We start from the raw sequence: 19,883 nt of genomic DNA on the forward strand, positions 1-19,883 counted from the left end.
TAAGTGAAACCTCTGGTAAAATTTATGGAAGACAGTAAAGTATGGTAGTGGAGTACATGTATTTATTTTAAAATAAACAACATAAATAAGTAACAAATGTTTTGATACACCCACAGTATTTGTGTTTCCTAGCTTGGTTCCTTCTTTGGCAGAAAACAATGTGCTACTTACTTTTTTTAAGAGCATTTAATGTCCGTTCAGAATGATTGCTATGGTGATTCATAGAAATTCTTTTAAACAAACACATATCTCCTAATCTTATTCATATCGCAAGTAACAGAATATTTAAGGAACAGATTGGAAGGGTTTTTCTTTTCTTCCTGGTGTAAAATTGAACTAACTCCAATTACATCCAGTGTCGCCAGGGAATAATCAGGCAATGTCCAGAAACTCTTCTAAAGGTGCCTCCCAATTTCTCACTCGCTTTAATTCTAACCGTACCATTTTTTTTCTTTTCAATTCCTCTACAGAAATCGAATCAAATAAAATGCAAGGAGGAAAGAAAAAATAATAGAGTGATTTAAATTCACTGGTTATTTTAGCGAAAAGAATGAGCAATGAAGAGCCGCGAAACTCTAAGGGGGAGAAAGTAGCATTTTGTTCTTCGTATCTGTGAACCTTTCCAGAGAACAACAAACACACGCGTGATTTCTGGACCTGCGTTGCCTTGGATTTTCCCCCAAACTGGCTCAACTAAACGTAGCGTTCCATAAAAGCGCGGGAATAGGTGAATGCATCCGCAAAGGCAAGAGCCGCGGTTTCGGGGGCGGCGTGTTTGGGGCCTTCTTGTAACCGGAGGGTGCTCGGTGGACCGGACTCGGGAGGAAAGGGGTTAAGTCAGACCCTGACCGTCTCCGCGCGGCGTGCCCAGTTCTGTCTGTTAAAGAGAACGTCTCCCGTCCGGAGCCAGCCAATGGGCGGCGGGGAGCGCCCAGGGACCGCCCAGCGGAGGGGCGTGGCCTGCGGCTGTCACTCAGCGGTGAGGAATGACACCCGGGCGGGAGGGGGGTACGCTGGCACGCTGGGGAAGGAAAGGGAGAAGAAACAGATAAAACCGAGGCAGGGGGTAAAAAGGTGCCCCGCGCCGGTCGGAGTCCATCGGCCGCCGCCGCCGGGGGTGGGCTCCGGAAGAGCGGGCCTAGCAGGGAAGGGAGAGGACGAGCCGGGAGCGAAATCCTGCAGGCAGGGAAGAGTCAGAGGCGCAACGAAAAAGTGATTCTGGTCGTGCGCTCCGGAGGCGCTTAGGAGGGGACTGCAGCCGCGCAGGGGCCCCCGCGGATCCTCCCCCTACATCCTCCGAGGGGCCAGCCCCCGGCCGCCCCTCAGGGGCGCCAGGCGATGAGATAATTCAGCTGAGCTGCGAAAGGAGAGCGTCTGGCGCTGGACTGGTTGGGAGGGGGTCTCCGGGCCGGGTGAGCCTGCGAAGTAGGGGTGAGGGTCGGCGCCGATCCCAGCCAGAGCGGGGCGCGGGCTCCTGGACTGCGCAGGAGTGGGCTGCAGGGGCCTTGCGCACGCGGGGCTTACTGGAGCTGCGGCGGCCCGCGCGCTCCGTCCAGCTCGGAGCTGCCCCGCGCCCCAGCCGCCCGGCGGGCCGGCCGCTCCGGCCCGCGGCGCAGATGGCTGTGCGCGGTGCCAACGCCTTGACGCCCTTCTCCATCCAGGCGATCCTCAACAAGAAAGAGGAGCGCGGGGGGCTGCCAGTGCTAGAGGGGCGCCCGGTATCCGGGGGCACATCGGTAGCAGTGGCTGGAGCGCCCGCTGTCTGCTGCTGGCGGCTCTTTGGGGAGACGGACGCGGGCGCGCTGGGGGGCGCCGAGGACTCTTTGCTGGCATCGCCTGCCGGGACCAGAACGGCTGCGGGGAGGACCTCCGAGAGCCCGGGCGGCTGGGACTCGGACTCGGCGCAGAGCGAGGAGAACGACGGCACGCGGCGCTGCGCGGACGAGCCGAGGTCCAGTCGGTCCGGCTGTGCCGGAGGGACCCTGAGCCTCGTTCGACCGGCCGCCAAGGACCTGGAGGAGGAAGCTGCGGGCCGGAGCGACAGCGAGATGTCCGCCAGCATCTCAGGTTCGCTGAGAGTTCCCGGGGAAAGGGGCCGGGCTGAGGGACTGCGCAAGGTCAACCTCGTCGAATGAGGTGGGGCCCAGGGGCTGACCCAAACCCAAAGCTCTGCACTCTGGCGCGGGCTGCTCTAGCCCTCCGGTAACTGGGCCCAGGGAAGTGCAGAGTCCTCAGAGCCCTGCGTCCTGGGAGGAGGTCTGAGACGTCCTCCAGGCTGGGAGGAAACATTGCACCCTGGATTTGAGTCCATCATCAATGCCTGCGGCCAGTTTTGTCGGTCTCCAACCCCCCCAAATCAGTTAAGATGGGAGAGCGAGGGGCCCAGAGACCTAGCACCCTGGCCCTCGCCCAAAGAGCAGAGACGCTCCGAACCGGAGGTCCCAGAGCTGAGCTCCGGAGCTCAACGACAGGTAGCTAGGGATACCTTCCAATGGGCCGCAGGCAGAGGATCTGCTGAGTCCAATTTTTCGGGGGAGGGTTGTTTAGCTTTCCCAGACCCCAGGGCCTGGAAAGCTGTTCCTGGCTGAGGACACCCGAGCTGGAGGCAAAGCCAGCAGCCAGCAGCCAGCTGAAGGCAGAGAGGCTGATTTAAGTCAGCCCAGACGCATCAGAAAGAGGGACCTCCTCAGCCACGGGTTGGCAACTCGTGCGGTCGGAAATACCCCGATGTCTGCCCGGGTCGGGTGGACGCTGATGCGGTAGGCCTCTCTCGGGCCCAAGCAAATGGTGTCTGCCTAAGGCCAGAGCGCCGGACCTCTCTGCCAGGGTGCTGTGGGGAGAGTGCGGAAAGGGCCGAGGAGCTGGTGCCAGATTTGGACCCAAGGACTCTAGACAGATACACCCTGCCCGTGTCACCACAACCCCCCACCCCCTGTCTAATATCCTCGAGAAGGGAGAGGGAGAAGTCCGCCCGAGGCCTGGGGGCAGCGCATTGCCGCATTCCTCGCAGCAGTTCTGGGCGGTCGCAGGCAGAAGCTCTGAATCTCTCTGTCCCCTGGATCCGACCCCCACCTTCCCTTCCGGTGCAGCCAAGGCCTCTTATGCCTGAGCGTGAGTGTGGAGAGACGGGGTTGGGGCGGGGCGGGGGGTACTCAAAGAAGGAGACAGAAACTCAGTCTAGAACTCCCAGCCGAGAAGGTAGCTAGGGACACATTCCAGTGGATAATCGAGGATAACCAGGCTCAGTGCCCCCCGTTAATGAGGGGAGCCTGCAGGCCATATAGGGGAGACAGGGCATCTGGGCCACGCAGCGTCCATAGCACGGCTGAGGCCCTCGGCTGGACCCGACAGGCCTAGACCCGGGACGTGAGTGCTACCGGGTTCTGAGACTTGTCCCCAGGAACCTCCGGAGTCTAGGCCTCCCTGCCACTCCGGTGAGGTCAAGACATTTCCTTTCTTCACCCCACCCCCACCCCCGAAGCTGAGGCCTTACCTCACTCCTCGGCGGTGCTGAGGGTCTTTTGTTTCTGTTTCCTCTGGGGTCCACAGGTGACCGCAGCCCGAGGGCCGAGGACGATGGCATTGGTCCCGAAGGCGCTCGCGTGCCGGCCCCGTGTAGCGGAGCGGGCGGCGGCAGCGCTGGCCCGGCGGGCGGCGCGGAGGAGGAGGAGGAGCCGGTGGCTCCCAAGCCACGTAAGAAGCGCTCCCGGGCCGCCTTCTCCCACGCGCAGGTCTTCGAGCTGGAGCGTCGCTTCAACCACCAGCGATACCTGTCGGGGCCCGAGCGCGCGGACCTGGCCGCGTCGCTGAAGCTCACTGAGACGCAGGTGAAGATCTGGTTCCAGAACCGTCGCTACAAGACCAAGCGCCGGCAGATGGCCGCCGATCTGCTGGCCTCCGCGCCCGCCGCCAAGAAGGTGGCGGTGAAGGTGCTGGTGCGCGACGACCAAAGACAGTACCTGCCCGGGGAGGTGCTGCGGCCACCCTCGCTGCTGCCACTGCAGCCCTCCTACTATTATCCTTACTACTGCCTCCCGGGCTGGGCACTCTCCACGTGCGCGGCCGCCGCGGGCACGCAGTGAGCCGGCCTGGGGCGAGGCAGGGAACCATCCCGGCTCCCCGGCTCCAAGCGCCGCCGACAGCCGTGCAGATCGTGCTTTGCACAGGGGCGCCCAGCCGAGGGGTCAAGTGGAGAAAGAGATCCAGCCCTGGCCCTTGCATCCAGGACGAGCACCCTGGCGACAAGACTAAGTCTGCCCGGAGGGGGGCGCCTTTTTCCAATTTGAACAGAGGCACCCCGTGGCCTAGGGGCCCTGCTCCCTCACGCCCCCGGCCCCCCACCTGCCTGGAAGCCTTTAAACATTATTTATTATCATGACAGCGTTGGATTTGGATTGTATCTGCCGGGGAATGGCGTTTCCCCGGAGTGGAGAGAACTCCTGGAGACCGCATAGCCTGAATCCCCTGAATCTCAGGCCTGCCGGGAGCTTCGTGCGCTAGGCCACACTAGTTCATGGTATCCATGCTACCAATCTATGTGTATCTACATACCTATTATTTTTGGAAATTGCATTTGTAACAAAGGGGTGCGAAACCCTGGCAGCCACCAGAAACTCCAGGCCAGAGGTTGGTTTGAACCATGAAGGGTTTGCTTTCCTGGTCCTCTGCCCTACCCCTCCCCGGTGTCAGAGCTCGGGTGAGGGTGCCCTGTTGGATGCTGAATGTAAAGAAGGAAACCTCTGAGCACAGGGCACCCCCCAGCTTTCCTCTCTGAGGTCCAGGGCCGCAAGAAACTGGGAAGCTCCCGAAACCCCCAAACAAGGAGAGAGCAAATCCCGCCCCCGGCAGCCCTTCGCAGAAATTTTTTCTTTCTATTTTTTTAAAAGGAGGTTAAAACTTGTAGCACTTTTGAGTTGTTTGTATTCAAATGACGGTTATTTTTGTATTCAATGTGAATATCCCTGACCAGCCTTTCCGCGGCACCCTCCGCAGTTCAGCGGGGAGTCCTTTGTCGCTCTGGTCCCCTCTCTGCTGCTCCTGCGTCCTGACCTTGGACTGTCCCATCCCTGTTCCTTCCCCTAAGACTAGCGATCCTGTCAACTTCTTGTCAACCTCGCCGCTTTTCGCCTCCTTAAGGGCACTGTGCACTCAACTAGACTATTAACTTTAAAAAGATGTGTGAAGTTTGGAAACGCTATCGCTGTATTTTTTCCCTTTAATTTATAAACTTTTAGTTTAACACGCCTTTCTGGACGCTTTGTTTTCTCTGAGCCCCCCCCCCCCGGGCTTTGGAGAAACCAGTAACATGGAAATATCTGGGGTTCAATGTCCCAACTTCTTGTCAGTCCGGGATCCGGGATGCCTGCCGCTGGCGGAGGGGGGTGGGGGGCGCGGCTCTGCTGCCAGCCCCGCTGGATGGGTGTGGGCCTGCGCAGCCCAGGGGATGGAGGTTTCCCAGACTTTGCAAGAGCCAAAGATGAATCTCACGAGATCAGGAGTGGATCCTACCGGTTCCCTTTTCCTCGTGGGCATTGGTTTCAGAGTCCAGGAAGAGCCCATAGCCAACCCCGCGGCCAATTGCCACCTCTCACCTTAACCTGCTGTCCCCTTCACCTGCCACATCCCCTTTGCTGTCCCTCTTCCCAGCGTTGCTCTGAAGTGATTCTGGTTTTGTTTCGTTTCTAGAATAGGCCAGCAAAAACTTTTGCTAAGATTCGGAAACGATTCCGGTGAAGGAGGCAATAGTAGAGTGTCTCCCAGGGCAGGTCACCTGCGTTTTGTCCTCTGCCAGGTACAAATGGCACTTCCTCTCCTCCAGGGCCAGCGTCATCTGATCCGCACAGAAGCCCAAGGTGGGAGCACAGAATGGGCAGGGCGAGGGGTAGTTGTTGCCCCATTCTACAGACGAAAAAGCCCGGCCGGCGTCCCCAGAGTTCCCAGAGTGCCGCGGACCCACCGGAGCAAAATGCCCAGCGCTACCCTTCGCTCGCCCTGGGCCCCGGCGGGCAAGGAGGGGTTAAAGCCACAGTGTCCGCCCTGAGGCCCCTGGTGCGCAGCTTGAGTCGGGAAACACTGAAACCAGGCCTGGGCTACTTTCATTTTCACCCGGAGCGGAAGGGCCGACCCGCCCTCCTCCTCTGCCCGCGCCCTCACCCAGTCTCTCCGGGGCCCCAACTCCTCACTCTCCCACCCACCACCCCCACCCCCAGCCTTGGTGCCCCAAAGGCCTTGCCCGGGCCTCTGCAGCACCTCGGGCCAGGCGGAGTGGAGCGTCGCCCCCAGCCTTTAAGAAGCGATTCCCGCTTCTGGAAAACAGAGAAACGCGAAGGTAAAGGCAAAGGCCCCCGGGAAGCGCGCATCCTCGCGCCCAGCTACCTTCCGAATGGCTCTTGCAATCATCGTGTTCCTTTGTGGCATGTTTAAGGCTTTTATTTAATTTCCTACTCATGAAAGCATGTTTTTTTTTTTTTGTAAAAAGAACATCTCCAATAATGCTAGAATCTCCTCCCTTCTCTCCGGAGGTCGCCACTACTGATTTTTTTTTTGGGGGGGGGGCGGTGTCGATTTTTTTCCCTTTCTGAAAATGGCAGTTGGTTGCGGCTGCTTCCTAAAACGGTAGTTCGTGCTCCACCCTTGCGGGTTTGGAGTCGGGAGAACTGAGCGGTTTCTTCCGTGTAGGCAGGCGGTGTCCCTACCTTTTTTGCACCCTCTAGGCTCCCCACCTAGGCCAATTTTGCTGCGCTGGCTCGAGAGGCCCGGGGGAAATGACTCAGACGAATTCGGTCTGACCCGGGTTGTTGCAGTCTCGCTCTGAACCGCCCCGTGGCCGTCAGATCTGAGTCAGGAGGCGGAGGCCGCCCCCGGTGCAGCCTGTCCTCTGCGGATTTCCCACTGCATTTCGCGACCCAAGACTGGGTGTCTGTACTGGGCCCCACACCGCAGATACGGCCCCCACTGGAAATCAGCGGTGTAACTGTTTTCATTTCCTTTTCCATCTGCGCTCCCATCCGAGCCCTTTTTTAAAAAGATGAGAAGCAGTGGGCCCCGTTCCCTGCCCCAGGGGCTCCCTGAGCTGAGCAGTGGGCCCTCCTCGGGTCTGGTCGCGGGGAAGACCCGGCCACCTGCGCCCAGTGGGCTTCTGCACGCTTCTGCCTTCTCCGACCCTTTCCGGCCGTAGTGAATCTCAGGGCTGGCTTTGAGGACCACTGGGGACCCACGCCCAGAGAAGGGTCAAGTAAGGCAAGAGGAATGACTAGGAAAGAGGGTGGAATACGCTGTGACCCTGTACTGAAATCGGTCCCAAGGACGAAGGTTCAGCCCATGGATCTCGTTCTGGGCTGCAAATTTGGGATTCGTGGGCTCCCATGCGTCTCTGGTGTGTGTGGGGGTATGTGCGTAATTCAAATTTCCCTTCCTGCCCACCAGCCTGTGGGGCTTGACCTTGGCGATGCCAAGCTGAGTCTCACTCTCAGTGAGTGGGGAGTTTTGAGGGGCTCTCGGACCCCCAAGAGTAGCTCAGGAAAACTCGGCCAAGCTGGGGGAGTGTGGGGATGGGTTCCATTTGGAAAATAAATGGCTTCACGGCAGCTCTAACGAAGGGGGAGAGGGTGATGGTGAATATGACTCTTTGAGAGGGTCTGAGGAGGATTCAGAGACTATGTCCCCATGCCCCTAACAGGTGTCAGAGTGGTAGCCACGTCCCCAGCCCTGAGAGGCTGTGGAGAAGTGGTGGGGGCGGGTGGTGGGGATGCGGAGCAGAAACCGGTGGGCACTGTAGTGCCACCGCTACTGACCCACCCCAGCGGGACCTCGTCCAAGCCGGGCAGGTGTCCTGCGGGGCACAGTCCTGTGGCTCACACTCTCAAGCTGGCTACTACAGTTCAGTGGCCGTCAGGCTGACACTTCACCTGTATTCCTCAGGGTTTCCCAGAAAAAGGTACATCTCTGCTCCCGCGAGCCCACGGAGTTGCCCTGGCTTTATAGAACAACCCCTGCTTTGAGGGAAGCCATGGCCAACAGACCTGGAGCACCAGAGAGAATTAGACATTTCCCGAACCTCCTCCCCCCCCCCGAAACTGGTGGAGGGGCAACTGGGCCAAAGGCACGTGGAGAGGAGTGAGGCAAAGGAGCCCAGGTGCTGGGGCCCAGGCCGCAGCCCAGCCGAGGCTTCAGTCTTGCAGGTCACCGACCTCCTCCTGCCAAATGATACCTGGGGCCCACAACAAGCGCATGGGGACTGCGGGACACAGCAAATGCTAGAAAGCGCTCTGCAGGTAGGTAGAGGCTGGTCGTTCCACTGGCTGTCAGTGCCCGACTACTGCAGAGGCCAAGGTCGCCTGTGAAGGCCGCCCCATGAGCCACGAAGGAAGCAGGAACAGAGGCTCCTAATCTGAGGGAGGCCATACGAACATCCATACAACACCCGAGGACAACAGCAACAGCCACGGCAGCTCCGTCTGTGTGGGCGTCACACGTGCCAGTGTGCCGCCTGGGTCTGTCCCACCCCAGCTCCCTGTGGCCACCTCAGCCCGGTTCAAAGACGGGGACACTGAAGCTCAAAGAGGTCACGTGATTTGCCTGAAAGTGAAATGCCCTTAAGGGGCGAGGTCAGGGCTTGGAAGCCTAGGTTTGCACAGTTGGGTGGCTTGCCTGTCAGGGCTGACCTCCCCAGGTTCGGCTCTGGGGCAGTTGGATCAGAGAGTGTGGGTGTGCTTCAAAAACCAATAAGCACTGCACAACAGGTATCACTGTCTATTATTATTATTATTATTATTATTATTATTATTAACAACTTCTGGGCAGTGCTGAGTTCGCTGATATAAGACAACTTTCCTTGAACTCCTGCCTGCAGCAGAGGCTTCCAAGAGCCCCGTGGTGTGCTCAGTGGAGGCTCCTCAGGTGTGCCGACACTGGCCCTTCACCGGTTTCGATTCTCCTGGTAAGAATATTTTAGAAATAAGGAAACGCCAAAGCAGGGATGCAAAATAAAAAAGTGTGTTATGCTGTAAATGGTTACATCATGTAATAATTCAAGTTTTTTTCCTGTAGTCACACATTGAAGTTATTCAACAGAAATTGGGGTGTTCGGATCATTAAAGCATTTATTTTAAAAAGATTGATTCCCAGGGCCCTACGAGCAGGGGTGGTCTGGTGGGGGCCCAGCTTAGGCTGAACGGTGGACGGCTTTCAAATCTGTTGGGTGTGTATGCGGCTGTGCCTCCTACGAAGGAAAGGGCGAAAGCCCGCTTTGGGGGCAACTCGCTAATGTGAGGGCTGGGCAAACGCTCGCACCCGCCTGGGGCGCTCTTACTGTTGCAACTCTTCACTCTAAGGCACGCAGGGGAAGCCATGAGCGTGGCTTCTGGCAGACCGAGCTGAACCAGAATTCGTCAGGCCTGCGAATGGCACCTCTCTGCTCCTGTCGGGATGTCAAGTTCAAAGGGAATACTGGATAGGAGTTGGGGAATCACCTTCCCCGGAAGGCTCCTTCAAGGTAAGCTGGCTCCGGGCAGTTTCCTCCAGGCTTTCGTGAGCCTGCAGGGGGTCAAAATTGTCCCTGGCCTAAGGCCCGTGCTCTTATCCACTCTCCCTTCCAGAAGAACCCCGGTTTTCTCAGTTAGCACCCCGCCACCAGCCCCTGCTGGGGTCCTGGAGCCTTGCAGCGTCAAGAGTGCCTGGTCCCTGCACAGGCCCGATGGTCTCCAGGGAGAGCCTGCCTCACTCCACTCACTGCTTCTGCAACTGCAACTTGAACTTCTGGCATGAGTATCCAGGGCCGAGACTGTACAAGCTCTGGGAGCTTCTCAGAGAGACCTTTGGGTCCCAGGCCGCCTCCTCCTGCTAGGTCTCGGTTGGGGCTAGGGGCGGGGGAGCAGCACTCCCTACTACTGGGGCCTGTGCCCAGGCGCTTAGGGGAGTGTGGCCCTGGGAACCCTGCACACCTCGGGGTGGGAAGTGTCTCTCTCTGGCCTGCACACTTCAGGGTGGGAGTGATCGCATCGGGTTCAATGGCCTTATAGATCCACTCAGTGATTCTCTCTCAAGCCTGGAGTTTTCAGGCAGAAGGCAGCTCCGCCACTGACCTAGTGAATCTTAGGCGATGAACTTCCCTTCTTTGTGCATCTATTTTTTAAAAAGCTGTGAGGCAGCTTTCAAGGCTGCTGGGTAACGTTTGGGGTCCACACCACCCCTGGCTTGGTATGGAGGCACAGGGCAAAGCCATTTTCCGCTTTAAATAATGAGCCAGGCCCTTCCTGAGCAGGGTTTTTTTGGGGGGGTGGGGAATGTTTTATTTTTTAAACAGGATTTGGGCTGTCCCCCAGGCCTCCACAAGGTCATCTTTGGGCTCTCCTCTGTCTCTTCTGGGTGGTCAGCTGTACTGGGAAGTCCAGCTTTTTTCTCCAGAAGGACTTCTCCCCACCCACTGCGCTTGGGAGGGAGGAGTTGTGAAACCCACCCCCCCCCCTGCAGCCACGGGCGCTTCGGGGGAGTCTCTTGTCCTCAGATGGAAAACATGTGAAGGAGGAGGAGGAGGAGGAGCAGGAGGAGAAGGAGGAGAAGGAGAAGAAGGAGAAGGAAAAGGAGAAGGAGAAGAAGAAGAAGGAGAAGGAGAAAAAAAAACCCAAATGCCACAAGTGCTTTCTCTCCCCTGGTCCACCAGAAAGCCAGGGTGGGCAGCACGCTGTAAAACAAGAGCTAGTAAAGCGGCTTATTTTAATAAGCTTATTAACATTTTTGAATGGCTCCCCTTGTGCGCGCCAAGGCCTCCCTCTGTGCACCGCCGAGCTGTGCGGCGGGGATTTTTACGCACCTACAAGCACACGGGCGCGCCAGGGCTGCTGCCCTCCGCACCGGGGGCCTGGCGGAGCGGGGTTGGCCCCGGAGCTCCCAGGGTGCCAAATCAGGACCACCAGGTACCCTCTGGTCCACGCCTCGCGGCGCGCGGTCAGCCAGACTTCAGCCTTTGCAGGATACGGGCTGCTTCGGGACAGAGGAGATGGCTGAGAAGCTCGAAGAACCTTGTAAATGGCCCGTAATTGTCCCCACAGTGTCCAAGGATTCTCAGGACTGAGGCTTGTCCTGCTTTTCCGCGAGTTTGCTTGAGGTTTTTCAAAGGGCGTCCATGGAATTGACATTCTTCCTCGCGCAGGTGCAGCACGCATTCCTCTGGCCCTGGCCCTCATCCCGGCTAGGGCTGCGCGGGTCCTGGCCCCGGGCGACCTCCGGAAATCCCTGACTTCCGGGGATCCCTGCTTCCCAGGGAGGCCCAGGACACTGGCCCTCCTTTCTCTTTATGGGAAAAGTCGAGCGCTGTGTCCTTGGTCCCTCCGGACTGTGGGGAAGTAAGCTAGAGATGCACCATCTAGAGGAACACTAGCGAAGAGACGCCCGAGGACCCCGGGCAGGTGAGAGAAACAGTGGCCTGACCGGGAGACCTCGCCTGGCTTAAGTCCCTCCGTGTTCTACAGGCCTCCACTTACAGCGCTCAGGCTTTCTCAGAACCCACCCTCCCCGCGAGTTCTGATTAAAAGTCCCTCCAGAGTGAGTCCATTCCACCGCCCCGAGCCTTATCACTTGGCCATTCATTGGTACGCAACATAGGGCTCCACCGTGCGCTGTCTCCTCATGGAACCTCTGGAAGACGGGACCAGGAGCGCCTGAGCAGTGGCGCCCCCGTGCCTTGCACAGTCTGTGCTTCTTTGACACCCAATGCTATTGGGAGGACTCATGAATAAGGATCAGGATACTTCAACTTTGTCTTTGTCTGGCCCCCCTCCACTGTCCTTTCTACTTGCCCACCTAACTCTGAGCTCATGGCCACAGGTGGGTGTGAAGCTAGCAGAGGGCAGAGGGACCAGTGGAGCTCTCCATAACCTTGCCCAGTTCACCTTCTCCCAGCCGCCCACAGGTCCTGGGGAAAAACCTGAGTGTGAGAGCCAGGTGTGTCTGGGGTCAAGTTCTCTGGCCTCCAAGTTTTGGATTCTTTTTGGCACCCACGCAGCTGGTTTAGCTACAAGCGAACTCCACACAAACATCTCATGCCTCATCACTCTAAAATGCACAGAATACCTGACCAGCTAAGGGCTGTAAAAAATCATGGCTCTGAACAAGCATTTTCTTTGGGGTTTATGTGGTTGGGGACAGTGGTGGTCAGTGGTCCAGTCTGGAAACTGGACAGACTGCAGAGGGCCAGCTGTCCTGCAGAACACAGAAACCTGGGCAGGATGGGTGCAGACCCCCTTGGAGAGGTATCCGCAGGTAGTCCTAAGGAGGGACTGCACTTAGGAGACCTGTGTCTCCACCGCCCCCAAGCCTTGAGGCGATGAGCCCCCTGCTCACGCCCCAGTGTTGGGTTCTGACTGCAGTAAGGCACTGCTGCTGGTTGAGTTGGCTGCTCTCCACGGCCCTAGCTCTCCAGATTCTCAACTCAGGGACGGGCACATAGTAAGCATTCAAATGTTTTTGGAGGAAAGATTCCTACTGTGCAACATTTAATGTTTCAAGAATGATTCTTCAGGCCCCTTCCATGGAATTTCACAGCGGGCAGTTCAGGCCACAGGAGCTGGAGAAGCTGGTGGTTTCCTCCAGGAAAGCTGAGCCCGGGCGAGATCTTTCCGAGTCTCCAGGAGGGAAGGCAGGGAGCGCTTCCTCCTGACAACCCCTGCAGGAACAGAGTGTGGATTTGGAACTGGGCCATTCACGAAGACCTCGCTCACTGGGGCTGCTGTGCTGAAGGTATAGATACCCCCCTCCCCCAACAAAGATGGGACAGTCTAAGAACCTCCTGCTTCCTGAGCAAGTGCTCACAGCCTCACCGACCGTGAGTGCTGCAAGGTTAAACAACAGTACTTACCATTTAAAAACATCATCTCTGGAGATCGGTAGGGCGTGGACAGGGAGTGCCCAGCGATTATAAAAACAACCAAAGCAGTGAAAATAGTCACCCCCCCCCTCTGGAAACCTTTGAGGCAACAGGTTCTGTGGACCCTTTGCAACTGCAGTTGGGGCTTTTAGTTCAATATACAGGCTTTCAGGGGTTGGGAAAAGAACGCAGGAGTGGAAGCCTTGTTCTCCAGTGGGCGTCTTCAGTGCACAGGAACCTGCGAAGGAATTTGTCTTAAACAACTCTCCCTTAGGATGTCTACCATTCAGTCAATGTACAATTGCCCACACAGTCCTGCAGGCGGTGAGACCCTCTCCACCACACTGGTCCTCCTGTTTGTGGGAGGCCGAGGTCCTGCCTTCAGGTCCAGTTCAACCTGGAGATGAGCGCCCCCGGGAAGACAGCCTCAGTGTGCCCTGGCAACGGGGGGACCTGCTCCTGACAGGCGCTTGCCCAGGGCGTCCTCAAGAGAGCTGGAGAGCAGCTGTAAACCTAGCAGTGTTTCTTTTTTAACGAGAATGATTTTTTGTTGTTGTTGTTGTAGAACAGCTCTGACCTGTTTCGGCCTTCTTTCCTGATTCATCCGTGTGTTTGTCCAACTATTCAGCAGGAATTGTTAGGCGCCTACTCTGCGCGCCAGGGGTACCCGGAGAAAGGTCCGCCTGGTGTGGGCTGTCCTCTAACGGAAGACGGGAATGTCAGTGCTGGGAGGAAAGTAAAGCGGGCGGAGGCGTGGGTAGCGGGCAGGGGCGCGGGGGATTATTTGTGGCGATAGCCTTGGAAGGTCACAGGAATGTGACTGTTTTGTAGGAGAGCTTTCGATGCGCTGATGGCTAGCGCCGCGTCGCTACCTCCTGATTCCACGTGTCTATTCCGGGCTGCCTGCATGTCCCTGTGTCCCTTCCTTTCGGGCCTTTCCGGAGCCTTCCCTACGCCAAGTGTGCGTGGGGGCGGAGACCAGACCCAGGGCCCTGAGTGCGGTCACTCTGCCTTTTTAAACGACCCCTGGGTCTCCGGAAGGCCTGCGGGAGCGTCTAAGGGGCGCGGCAGCAGGACCCAGGCGACCTTGTTCCCTGTCACTAGCTCTGGGAGCTGCTGGGAACGCCGAGAAATTTCCGGAGGGGCACGGGGGCAGCTTGGTCTTGTGCTCCCTCCAAGCAGCCCTCCCAGCCTGCGCGGGCCAATTACCCTCCGGGTAACCAGCACCTAATTTAGCGTTTACTCTGTTTCCCTAAGTGCTTTACGTGAATTATTTCATTCATTCCTCCCAGCAGCAATTACTGGTACTACTGCCCCACTGCAGGGGTCCACCCTAGGCCTCGGCTCTTGCCGGCTGAGCTGGGGTCCAGACCAGACTCTTAGGCTCCCAACTCCTCGGCGCTGGCCGCCTTTCCGCCGGGCTCCCCACCGCAGGGCCGCAGCGATGGGCTCCCATCTACAGGGGACAGAAATGAGGCCCGGAGAGAGTGAGCTCTGTCTGTCAGGCACCCAGCGAAATGTTTTAGGTTCCTCAGCTCACTTCATGTTAACAGCCGCTCGGAGAGGCGGAATTCGCGCGCCCGCAGCGAAGGAGGACTGAGCGCCAGGCTCCACAGGGCTCGTCGGCCCTTGGTTGTGCAGGTCGAAACGGCAGCGTGATGCCGAGCCTTCGGAGGCAGGGCCGGGCTGGGGCCCTACTTCTGCGTCTGTCCAGCTTCATGGTTTGGGGTCGAGTTTCCTAACCTCTAGCCCTCGGTTTCCCCCGTGGAAGGATGGAGTCACGGGTTGGCAGGGAGACACACAGAGACGAGGTCGGCAGAGCCTTTAGGAGTTGGTGCCTAGCACCTACCAAACTCTAAGGAGACGATAAAGGCTGCAAGGCTAACCGGGACCAGCTTTTCCTGACTCTCTCGTCTTTTTCCCCCTGCGGAAGAGGGATCATTTTCCCCCAGTGCCCCACTGGGGAGACATGGAGGAACAGTAAATTGCCTCTTCGTCTTCGGCAGGGGCTGAGGCAGCAGCCTGTGGAGGAAGGGCTTTTTAATCTGCACCCCATTTGCCATTCACCGATCCTTGGATCCTTGACGACTAACAGTGTGATTCCCAGTGACATCATGGGACTTGTGTGCGGGTGGCTGGGGCCGGCGGGAGGGGAGGTGGGGTGGAGAACTCAGTTGCCCTGGTCTTACCTTTTGATATGGAAGAGAGTGTGGTCCAAGGTGCAGCCAACGCACATGGCTCTGAGTTCACCCCTCCCTGATTATCAGAGATTCTGGCTTCTTATCACCAGGTTCCCCCTCTCCGTGTCCCCTGTCACACCCCACAGACCCATCATGGGAGTACCCAGCACAGCACAGACAGGGGCTCCCGGAAGGAAAAGGGGTCTCACAGGTTCGGAGAGCCTCTAGTGATCTGCTCTGGCCATATCTGATCTCATTTAATCCTCAGGAGAACCCCGTGAAGTGGATGGGATTATCTCTCCTTTACAGATGAGGGAGCAAAGTTCAGGAGGGTCAAGTGACTAGGGCAGGGTCACTCGGTTTGCAAGTGGTGAGCAAGGAAATCGCCCCTGGGCCTGCAGGGCTTCAAAGCTTCCAGCTACTGCCTGGGACACCTCTGTGCCCCCCTCCCACTCCTAGGGTGGGGACTTGGTGGTGAAGAAAGGAGGAGGAACCCCGGGAGGGGGTAGAGGAAGGGGGTATTAATTCTCTGGGCAGTCCCATATTAAGAAAACACGGGGCCCTGGCTCGCCTCCTCCCTGGGGCCGAAGCTCAGCCTCCTGAAGGCGAGGCCTGTATATTTGTAGTTTGATTCCGCCCGTCAAGGCTAATTTCTCCCTACAACTTAATGGACTCGGCTTGACATGCGTAATGATTCCTAATCACGAACGTTATTTTCGCTAGCACGGAGACATGTTCCAGTTGTTGTGACAGATCGCGTTTCAGCCATAATGACGGAAAATTACCATTTCTAATTCTCCGGTTTTTGACACCTAAATCCACAGACCATATGTGGCAGGGGGAACTCTGGGCCCCATGGTCCTCCCTCCCCAAGGCAGTGACAAAGCCATCCTGCCCGGTGGTGCTCCCACCTCAAGGGGCCCTAGGAATAGACTTTGCAGGATCCTCAGCCTTCTGGCCTCTCCCTCCAACTTGGGGTCCCCCACCACCAGTGACAAAAACTAAAGCGTCAAGTAAACCCAAGGCTGATGCATTTGTAGGGACCTATGTTACAGATGGGACCACAGAGGGACAGAGAGGGGAGTGCGGCTGGTCTGAGATCCCCTGGGTGGTTACGGAGGGTACATCTTCCTCAGAACCGTTGCAGAGTCCCCAGCAGTGGGACTGTTGTGTCCTTCTGCTCTGGAAAGGGAGGCCTCGCTTGTTCCTGCATCTCCAAACCTAAACTTTACTCCCTATGGTTAAGTGGTAGAGAGAAGGTTTGTGGGAATGCCAACGGTGTGTGTGGGCTACGTGCACAGGACAACGTTGAGGCACAGAGAGTTTAAGTCATTTGCCCAAGACCACAGAGCCAGTAGAGATGGCAGTCCAGCCAAGAACTGGTGAGTTTAACAGCTTTCTAAGGTCATTCAGTTCACCTTGACCTCTTACATTCAGCTCTAACCCAAAGGGGGGGGAGGTGGATTATTATCCTCACTTTAGGTGTGAAGAAATTGAGGTGAGTAGGTGAGAGCCAAACACCAGACTCTCATGTCCTTGTCTTAGTTGTTGTCTGCTTTAGGGGTGCCCCAGAGAACCCCATTGTTTGCTAGCAGTTCCTAGTTTGCTTTAGGAGTCACTGCCTCTGCATCCCCCACCACCCTCACTTCAGGTGTGGGCCTGGGCAAGGCCCTGAGGATAGAGGTGTGAAGAGATGCAATCCCTCCACAGGGGTTCACAGTGACACTCGCATCTCCTGGGTGTGAGGGTCCCAATATTGACGACTGTGCGCTTCTGGGGAGCAGAAAGGTGCCCCTGGTGAGTGCCTGCTCAGAATTTACTAACCCTGCCTGAGGAATCCTTCACAGAACCTCAGATTCATCTCCTGTGAGACGAGGGGCGAACGGTCCATCTCCAGAAATGGTTGAGGAATTGGTGAAGTCCTCTCATCCCGGCACTGGCAAGGCATCAACCTTCGCTGGGACTCCCTTGCTTTGGGTGCAGGTGCCAGGGAACGTGTCCCAATAGGAAGCCATAGCCTTCCCCAGAGGGTTCCGATGAGTCACTCGAAGCTATCTATCGCCCTGAGCCAGGGCAACACAGGCATTCAGAACAGGTTGTGGAAGAGCTCTGGGCCCTTGCCTTGGAGTCCATTCTGCTAGGGGCCCCCGAGTTTGCAGACGCGCTCTGTTCTAAGCACACCCCTTCACAACACCAGCTTTGCCTCAGAAGGGTCAAGGAGACCTGGCACCCACCCAGAAAACTGACATCTGGGGAAGAGAAGTCACATGCCAAGGTCTGAAAGCCATGCCCCTGCCTCTGTGCTGCCCTGTGCCATACCCACCAGTTGAGTCGTGTGTCCTCAGGCCCTGACGCAATGAGCTCTACCCTCCACCACCCTCCCGAATGGCTTTTGCCTTTGCCTGCACCCAAGGTCTGCTGAGGACCCACTGGGTCACTGCCTTGGCCTCCATTGTTGTTTCCAACTCCCCCAGGGAGGGGTGGGCAGAGGATGAGGCTGAGATGCACCAACTGGTGTAGATGCGAAAGCAGCTGGCTTCTCTGGAGCACCAACCCCATCCTGTCCCCAAAGTCGGCCTTTGTGGATTAAAAAGAACTGTCTTGGGAATACATTTTCCAGACACAAATGAGTTGGAGGCTTCCACAGACAGTGACTACAGACAATGAACTATCAAGACAAACTAGGAGCCTACTGGGCACAATCTCTTAGCCAACCCGAAGTCAAAGTAGTTCGTGTCTACTGTGATTCTGTGTTTTGGGTCCTTATTAAATCAGCGAGTAACAGATTTCCTCCACCACCGTCCTGATGGAACGGTGTTTGTGAAAGGGCTTGGTAGCCCCCAGAGTAAGCAGAGCGTCGGAGGGGGTTGGCCTGTCATTTCCCTGTAACGGGGACATGCCCGGGGGGGAGAGCCCTCTGGCCTTCCTCATTCAGGATCCAGGCACAGTCCACAAGTCTCAAACTGACAAGAGTTGCGCTGACTGTTCATTCTTACCGATTTGGAGACCAAGGCTGAGTATGGGGGTACTGGCTCTCTTCTTTTCCTGAGGCAGCTTGGAGCTTTATATCAGTACAGAAACTCCATGCGATATGACACTCTTCCCTGTACATACATTGGAGGAAAAGATGGGGTAGATATTGGCACAGAGGCCTGGGCACAAGGAAGTCTTCAATTTTGCTTCTAGCAGAGAATCGTTTACAGCCCGACTGCCTGGGAGTGAAGCTTCAGTCTGCTTTTACTGCTTGTAAGACAGACATAGATCTCGTGAGTGTGCTCATCTGTAAATCGGGGTCAGCCATACAACTTACCTCCCAGGATTTTGCTGAGTATTAAATGATTTGAAACTTGTACATGGCTTAGAAGTGTGTCTGGCACATAATACGTGGTTAACTACTGGTGCCTGGCATATAAGTAATTAATACGTGGTAGCTGTCTTCAAAGATGCCCTGTGGCTCACAAGGAGGGAAACTCAGTCTTCGCCTGGGCTCTAAAGACAACTGTAGACAGAAGCTACCATACACCAATGGAGCCCCGCAGAGCGATGTTTTAAGTGTTGCCTAGAAGGGCAGTTTGGAGCCTGGCCTCTCCGGTCAGAGGCCTGTATGTCTAGCCAGCAGACCTTGAACTAATACTTAATCTGTTTGTGCCTCATTTTTTTCTTGTGTAGACAATTTTTAAAAAGACAAGTGTAAAGCATTTAATTCAGTGTCTGGCATTCAGTAAGAGTTCAGTGTCGTTGGCTTTTCTTCCTTCGCAGCATATAAACTGCCCTTGGAGGTGCTACCCAGTGTAGAGGGAGGTGACGTGGTTGGTGATGATGCTCTGGTGACTGTGTTTGATTGCTCAGGGACAAGGACCTGAGCAAGGATTTGAGTTCAAGACTGACACGATCACTCGCAGTTGGGTGGCCTTGCACAGTCACAGCCTGTTGGAGCCCTCTGCCACCTCTCCACCTCCACGGAGGATAACAATCTCCACTTGGCGGAGTCTCCAGAATTTGCTCATAGGAAGAGCTCCGGGGTCTGGGGGTAGCTGGGAGTTTGTCCTAAAGCTATTGTGGAAGGACAAGCACACTCTTGACCTGGGTGTGTCCTCGAGATCCACTCACTGGAAGGCAGGCTGCAGGCCCTGGTGCTTTGGCTGCCCTATGCCCACTCACAAAGGGCGAAATGCTGTGCCAGCCTCCTGTTGTCGTTCCTCAGGCCTGTGGCTGGGACAGACAGGCCGCATTCTGTCTGACTGAACTGGGCACTTGCTACTTAGTCCTTCATAACATGCAGCAGGAGGGCAGGATTCATCTGGGGCCCACTGGAAGGCAGTGCTGATCAGAAGTTCGGATCCCTTACATCTTAGGTACCACTCACAGTGTGCCCCCGAGGCACCAAAAGGCCCACAAGCCTCAGCACCTGTTTCGTAGATCTAGAATTAGAGCGTGCAGAATGGCTGGCCATGTGCCTAGCACAGAGTACTGGAGAAACGGAACTCCCTATTGTTAAGTCAGGTCACAAATGCCTGGAAGGAGAGGGCCTAAGCAGGACCTTTCTGGGACGTGTTTTATTTATAAGCTTTCCCGGAAGAGCCTTTGAAAGGCCCGTGATGCAACTTTTGTCCATTTCACTGAGGCGCATTTGTAGCTGAGAGACCTTTGTATTGGGATTTCCCTCAGGTGTGAAGCTATCTTAGTTCACTTCGGGAAAGGTGCGGCTGGGGCCTCTTGGCGCTTGCTGCCAGGCTGCGCAGTGCCCAGCACCTGGCCCAGCACCCGTGCGCAGGGAGGGTGCGTGGTCCTGGGCGAGGGCGGCACACGTCTCTTGGCTGCTCCTCATGTGGCACCTCGCC

The 19,883-nt window shown here is 56.7% G+C and overlaps 1 protein-coding gene across 1 annotated transcript; it reads left to right on the forward strand.

Moving 5' to 3' along the window:
* Positions 1 to 1,014: 1,014 nt before the first annotated feature.
* On the forward strand, positions 1,015 to 5,246 carry NKX3-2 (NK3 homeobox 2). The gene is made up of 2 exons (XM_037045785.1): positions 1,015 to 2,067; positions 3,550 to 5,246. The coding sequence occupies exons 1-2, from the start codon at positions 1,617 to 1,619 to the stop codon at positions 4,080 to 4,082; spliced, it is 984 nt and encodes a 327-aa protein (XP_036901680.1). The 5' UTR covers positions 1,015 to 1,616; the 3' UTR covers positions 4,083 to 5,246.
* The last annotated feature ends 14,637 nt before the right edge of the window (positions 5,247 to 19,883 follow it).

This window comes from Sturnira hondurensis, unplaced genomic scaffold, assembly GCF_014824575.4.
Source record: "Sturnira hondurensis isolate 20B ecotype Veracruz unplaced genomic scaffold, ASM1482457v3 Scaffold0000780, whole genome shotgun sequence".
Classification (NCBI taxonomy): domain Eukaryota; kingdom Metazoa; phylum Chordata; class Mammalia; order Chiroptera; family Phyllostomidae; genus Sturnira; species Sturnira hondurensis.